At 37.4% G+C, this 7,503-nt stretch overlaps 1 protein-coding gene across 1 annotated transcript; it reads left to right on the top strand.

Moving 5' to 3' along the window:
• Nucleotides 1-6,371: 6,371 nt before the first annotated feature.
• On the top strand, nt 6,372-7,301 carry LOC123251192 (olfactory receptor 5B12-like). Its single transcript, XM_044680385.1, has one exon. The coding sequence runs from the start codon at nt 6,372-6,374 to the stop codon at nt 7,299-7,301; it is 930 nt and encodes a 309-aa protein (XP_044536320.1).
• The last annotated feature ends 202 nt before the right edge of the window (nt 7,302-7,503 follow it).

Below are 7,503 nucleotides of genomic sequence, written 5' to 3'. Positions count from 1 at the left end.
AAAATTCGGAATAAAAAATATTAAGAATAAATTCACCTGTCATTTCAAGGCAAAGATGGGATAATGCAGAGACAGTTTCCAACAGAGGCAATGACTGTCTCTGAGGTTTGAGTTATTGGACTGGAAAAACAACTAGAGAAAAAGAGGCTGTACTATGTTCTCTCCTAACTGGCACATAAGTGGATTATTTGGGAATTAGCTACTTGAAATGTATGAAGGCACGGGCTTCCTTATTCCTTTATTTTAAATTATGTTAAGATTTATGGCAGATAGATAGATAGAAAGAATTGAACATGGAATTAGGAAGATCCCTTTTCATGAGTTCAACTTGACCTCAGACACTTTCTAGATGTATGACTCTGGGAAAGTCACTTAATCCTGGTTACCTCCCTTCCTCATCTGTAAAATGAGTTTGAGAAGGAAATTGCAAACCAACCCATCTCTGCTAAGAAAACCTAGAATGTGGTCACAGAGTCAAGAATAATTGAAAAATGACTGTACAAGAGCAAAAGTAAGCATGAACAAGCAATCATTTCAATACACAAATAATAGAAGAAAATAACACATGAAGCTATTAATTTTCATTACATAGAATTTTTAAATGTTTATTATATTTAATCAATAGTAAAATTGCACTACTTGTCTTTGTCCCATGTTGAAATACCTTCTACTATTTTCTGTATGTTTTTTTGAATGATTCATTGGTTCTCTTTTATTTCGTCTTTCTTACATCACCGTCATTAATCTACTAAATCTCTGCATACCTCCCATTCCCTCATCAGGCATTTTTATTGAGAGACAAATGAATGGAAGCTGCATTATTAGAAGGCATTAAGCCTGGGGTCAAAGGGACTTATCATCTTCCTTTCCTGTTTTCCTGCTGTCTTTGAGGTAGCTCCATCAGGTCTATACTTAGTGAGCTTATGGCCCCTACTTTCTTGTCTCTTCTGAGAGCAGCCATATTTTCTGTGTACCATGGAGATGCCTTGACAAAAACATCCAACTACATCCATGACTTCCTTAGTAATAATTGTGATTGGTTCCCTACAGACCTGGGTATGCTATTATGTGCTTTTCAGAGGTGAGTGCTAAGTAACTTTAGATATCCTCAGAGTAATCTTTGTCCCTTAAGAGCATCAGCATCCCCTCTTTTATAAAAATCTACTACAGGTTTATGATCAAAAGATACAGAAAGTCCTTTAAGTCTTAATTTGGATAAATGTCCATTGGACAAGTTTGACATTTAGCTGTTGTCATCATTTATGTATTAATTAAAACAGGAGCAGTTTTCTGTTGCTTTAGCATATCTTGTAATAGTATTGTGACCAAGATCTAAGGAACAACAGCGACTGAAGAAAATAGATAATACCCTGGAGTATTCTAGGTTTTTAGCACCGAGGAGAGTTTCTACAAATCCTCTTCTCTTTACATTGAGGTTCTAATTGAAGATATCCTTAGGTGAAGTTACTTGTATTCTTGTCATCATCTTAAAGGATCCAGGTAGGTATCATATATTAGATGACTAATGACAATTTCACTGAGTTCTGTAATATGTGTGTTATGTGAAAGCAAAATTGTATTCTTCTCTTCAAGGTATGAGGAGGTAGAGGGTTCATAATCACAGATACAGAATTGCCATTTTCATAATATTTTATGTTATTACATTTGGATAGAAAAGAATGATAGCATTTATTTAGCACTTCAGTGTTCTCATAACATTGAACATTTTTCAGATCTCATTGATCCTCATGACAGCTTTAAGATGGCAAATGCTATTTTAGAGATGAAGAAACTGAGATTGAGATATTTAGTGACTTGTCACAGATCCTACAGAAGACAAGTGTTGTTAAAAAGTAAATTGGGAAGATCCTGAAAGGTGGTTGAAATGGGTGGTCAGGTTTTAACGTGACCTGACCTAACAGGATGCCTCCCCTCTAAGACAGAGATTAAACTGGATGTCTCTCTCTGCCCTTACTTGAGGACAGTTAAATGGTGAATGAAGAAGCATTGCAAGTTTGTAACTGGTGACCAAGAATGTTTTGTGTAACTTGGTCTGACTGGGCAGCTTCTACAAAACTCAGGGAGCAAGTGCCCTTTTGGGCTCTCTGAGCTGGCCCAGCTTAGCTTGTGTGACAAGGGATAACACAGCAACTGTGCCAGAAAGAAACAAACAACTTAGGAAAGAGGAATGCTGGTTTGCTAGGAATTTTACTTTTACCTAGTTTTCTTTAGTGTTTTCCCTCTGGGGAAGTATGCAAGAGAGAGAGAGAATGCTGGGTGATTGGGACTTGACTTTGTCCAAATGAAGTAGACTCTCTCACTCTAAGATATCCCCAAGCCGATATGCCCTTATGGCCAATTGATCTAACTACTATAACTTCTTTATAAATTGAATTATTGAAGGGAATGGTAACTAGATTGGATCAGGAAAGTGGGAAACAGGAATCCCTAGCTATCTACCCAATGGACTACAGTCTTCTGCCCTTGGCCACAGCCAAAGCAACTATAAAGATCCCCTCTAATCTGGATGGTTCAATATCTAAATTAATAGGCTAAGAAATCAATCAAGTCACTAGAATGTTAGCAGGTTTGGATTAGAGGTTCACTGCTGGCTCAGTTCAGTCCACCCTCAGGGCAAAACCCCTCAGGCAGAATATAGTTTGATTGAGTCCACACAGGTAGATCTCCAAGGATTGAGGAATCAGGTACAGGATTTTACTAGTTCTTTCACAGGAATCACTTTCAGTTCAGGATTTGCTGGTGGAGTCTGGAGCAAGGTCCAGAGCTATCTCCCCCCACAGAGTTCAAGTCCCCAAAGACCCCCAGGCTCCAACTGTCTTTTGCTCTCTCAGAATCCTCTCTCACCAACATTCCATCTCCTCTTCTTGATTTTTCTGCATCTGTACATTGCTTGAAATCTTTCTGCAAATCCCTTTCCTCAGTGTCCTAAATAAAATTTGAAGTCAGCTCCTCCTTGATTCCACATCCTTCACTCTATCCTCAATGCTATTTCATGTCCCTAATAGATCTTAAGATTGGGTAAAGACTTTAGGGATCATCCAGTTTTGTAGATGAACACATTGAACTTCTGAGATGATAATGGGCCTTAGCTGAGGTGAGACATGTAGTAAAAGTAGACTGGAATTCAAATGATGTATTCTCACCCTAAATTAAAGAGTCTTGCCACACCATCAATTGCCATTATTTCAAATATACTTTGTTTCCCCATGAATTTCAAAACATACCATTAAGAATGGTGAACTCTGAATTTTAAAAATCTCTTCCAGCAATTGTAAGCCATATTTTCATTTTAATGGTAAAAATCTCCCCATTTGCCCTTGATTTAAAGTGTTCTAATTGCATAGGTCACACTGCACATTTTGGATGCAAGAAAGACCTTGTAGTCTTACTCCCTCATCCTGCAGATGAGATGATGTAACAGACACAGGTTAGGAAGGTGAGCTCCTTAAAGACCCAGAGTAAGTCACTGGTAATGATAGGACTAGTGTCCAGCAATTTTAACTCTAGTTTTCTTTCCCCAAATCAAGCTTCCTTAAAGAGGGAAATATTTATAACTAGAGTGGTATGGTTCGAATCCTGACTAAATCATATAGACTTTGGGCAGGTCATTTATACATGAAGGGCTGGAGTAGATGACCTAAAAGGTTACTCTCTATTTTAAATGAACAAATCTCTAAGACTTTATGGAGAAATTCTTGATCTTACAAGTTCAATTTTATTAATGCAATTAATTCAATAAGTATATATTTAGGGCTGACTATATTCCAGACATTGTGTTAATCTCTGGTAATCCCCTCTTCCATACACAAACACACACATATCACAAATATTTATTACCTTCAATGATCTTATATCCTACTTGTGGAAAACCTGTTTATGTAGATAAATTAATGGAAAATATATACCAAGGAAATATAAACTTTTAATGGAGGGCAGAAACTATGAGAGGAACAGGAAATGATCTGAGTATAAGAGTTGGCATTTGAGCTGAACATTTCAGGTAGCCAGGGATTCTAAGAGGAAGAGTTGAAGAGAAAGGACTTTAGAGGGATGGAAAGCAGCTTATAAGAAGGCAATAAGTAGGAGATGGGGAATCATGGATGGAGAAATTGATGTTGATCAGTCTGCCTGGCATATATAACATGTATGACTCATGAGAGGGGGAATGATGTGAAATCAATCTGGAAAGGGACAATGGAGAGAATTGGTGAAGGATTTTAAATGTGAAACACTGGAATTCATGTTTTATCTTAGAAAAAGTAGGGTTCCACTGAAGAACACTGAGCACTAGAGAGATAAAGAATATCTGTGCTTCAGCAATATCAAATTGTAGTTATGTGGAAGATGCATTTTTAAAATGATTACAGAATATGGGCATTATTGTAGATAATTGATAGTGAGGAATCATATAAAAGGAAGAAACTAGAATAGAGGAGTGATTGAGAGGGTAGTTTCTTGGGGAGAGTTTAGTATTAATTGGGCTTCAGATATTAGATTACTACATGACCCTTAGCAAGTCTCTTATTTTTGTCTCCTGTTTTATCCTCTATAAAATAGGTGTAGCACTTACATTCCATTTTTATTATGAGGATAAAATGAAGTAATATTAATAAAACATGGTCCAAAGCCAAAGTGCTATACAACTTCTGTGTATTAGTATTTTTGGAGGAGGTAGGATGAGTCTAGTTGAAGTGTATGCATAGATTAATCTTGGCGGTAAGAAGATCAACCTCTTTCTCTACAATAGGTATAAAGCAAAAGGTCACAGGGAATAATGAAAAGGAGTTTTGGAGTATGGAGAAGGGAGAGAGAATCCAAGAGGGATGACATATTCCTTTGTTGGTTCAAGGGGAAGAAAGTGGATAGGGAAGTGTGATAAAGAGCTAATTGGGGAAGAATAACTGAATTACTTTGGCCCAGGGAAAGTGTTAGTGACTAGATAAAAACATGATTCAATGGAGAAGCCACTCAGCATAATTATGGACCATTTTCAGCTCTGTATTTGTGGGTCTGTTACAATTATGTGAAGAGCATAATGTTTGTTAATTTATTTATTTATTTGATTTTTTTAGAAAAATTTTCCATGGTTACATGATTCATGTTCTTACTTTCCTCTTTCCCCCCCAAATACCTCCCCCCATAGCTGATGCACATTTCCACTGGTTTTAACATGTGTCATCAATCAAGACTTATTTACATATTATTGATAGTTGCATTGTTGTAGTCATTTCGAGTCTACATCCCCAATCATGTCTGCATCAACTCATGTGTTCAAGCAGTTGTTTTTCTTCTTTGTTTCCACTTCTGTAGGTCTTTCTCTGAATGTGGGTAACTTTCTTTTCCATAAATTCCTCAGAATTGTCCTGGGTCATTGCATTGCTGCTAGTACAGAAGTCTATTACATTCGATTTTACCACAGTGTATCAGTCTCTGTGTACAATGTTCTTTTGGCTCTGCTCCTTTCACTCTGTATCAATTCCTGGAGGTCTCTCCAGTCCACATGGAATTCCTCCAGTTTATTATTCCTTTGAGCACAATAGTATTCCATCACCAGCATATAACACAATTTGTTCAGCCATTCCCCAATTGAAGGGCATACCCTCATTTTCCAGTTTTTTGCCACCACAAAGAGTGCGGCTATGAATATTTTTGTACAAGACTTTTTATCTATGATCTCTTTGGGGGTACAAATCCAGGAATGGTATGGCTAGATCAAAGGGCAGGCATTCTTTTAGCGGAAGAGTATAATTTTTTTTGGAGTGACTGGTGAAAGGACAAATGAGTAAGGAATTTTAGTGTAGGTAATGGTGTAGAGTTGAAGCAATAATAATCATAGGGTCAATATGGGGAAAGAATGAGACCAATCCAGGGGAGATGAACTTGGCAAAATGATTGGGATGTAGGAAATGGTGTTCATGGGTTGGAGTAAATCTAGTCAGAGAGAGTGAGGCAGAACATTTTAAGGAAAGACAGAAGGCTATGTTCAAAAAAGACAGTTCTGAGTTCTGAGTCATTGAGTTGAAGACATAATCAAATCAATATCATGGCCACAATATATGTGGCTGATGAATAGTAAAGACAAAGGTCATGGGAACTATGAAGGTTGAACCTGTTCAATATTTATCTTAAGGAATAGGAGACCTTATGTTGCCTGCTGAAAAATCCTGCAACATTAAAATGATATTAATTTATCATGCATCAAAAAACCCAATTTTTATGCAAACATTTTTCACTTTTATATTTTATGAAATATGATTCTATCAGTCTCAGAGAAGCATGATAATTTTTATAATTAATTCTTATTGTTATTCTCTTTTCCAGGGGAATCGCCCAAATAACTACAAGCATTTATGGAGAACTGTTCAGAGGTGAAGGAGTTCATCCTTGCTGGATTAACAGATGCCCCTGAGCTTCAGGTCCCCCTCTTCATAATATTCACTATCATCTACCTCATCACCCTGGTGGGGAACCTGGGCATGATAGTCCTAATATTGTGGGACTCTCGTCTTCACACACCAATGTACTTTTTCCTCAGTAACCTCTCTCTGTCAGATATGGGCTACTCTTCCACCATCACTCCTAAAGTGATGGCTGGATTCCTCCTAGAGGACAAAACCATCTCCTATAGTGGGTGTGCCACACAAATGTTCTTCTTTGTGTATTTTGCCACTGTTGAAAGTTACCTCCTGGCTGCTATGGCCTATGATCGCCAGGTAGCTGTGTGTAAACCCCTCCATTATACCAGGACAATGACGTCCAGTGTATGTGTCTGTCTGGTGATTGGAACCTCTATCCTTGGTATTCTTTTTTCCTCCCTTCACACAGGAAACACCTTTAGCCTTGACTTCTGTAATTCCAACATGATTCATCACTTTTTCTGTGATATTCCACCCCTTTTAGTTCTCTCTCGTTCTATCACATACATCAATGAATTAGTTGTCTTCTTTGCTGTAGGATTCAATGTATTTTTTGCCCTTTTTTTCATCATGAAATCCTATTTTTTCATTTTCATTGCCATTTTGAGGATGCGTTCAGCTGAGGGCCGCCAGAAAGCATTCTCTACCTGTGCTTCCCATCTCACAGCTGTATCCATATTTTATGGAACAGTGATCTTCATGTACTTACAACCTATCTCTAGCCATTCCATGGACACAGCCAAAGTGGCTTCAGTGTTCTACACCATGGTCATCCCCATGTTGAATCCTCTTGTCTATAGTCTGAGGAATAAGGAGGTTAACAATGCTTTTAGGAAAATCATGGGGAGACAAAGCCTTCACTAGGTATCTCCTTTTAATTAAGGAAAAATGTATTCAAGTTATTTTCTTTCACTCTATAATCTTTATCGTACATATACCCAAAGGGTCACACATCCTTTATTATCTGTGGATCATAAATAGTAAATTCTCTCTTTACATCCTGAATTTGGAAAACTCCCCTTTTTTGACATCTGATTCCATGCATATGATTCTATGATTCTTAATT

The sequence above is a fragment of the Gracilinanus agilis genome, chromosome 6 (genome assembly GCF_016433145.1).
Source record: "Gracilinanus agilis isolate LMUSP501 chromosome 6, AgileGrace, whole genome shotgun sequence".
NCBI lineage: Eukaryota > Metazoa > Chordata > Mammalia > Didelphimorphia > Didelphidae > Gracilinanus > Gracilinanus agilis.
This window is presented reverse-complemented; position numbering and strand designations above follow the sequence as displayed.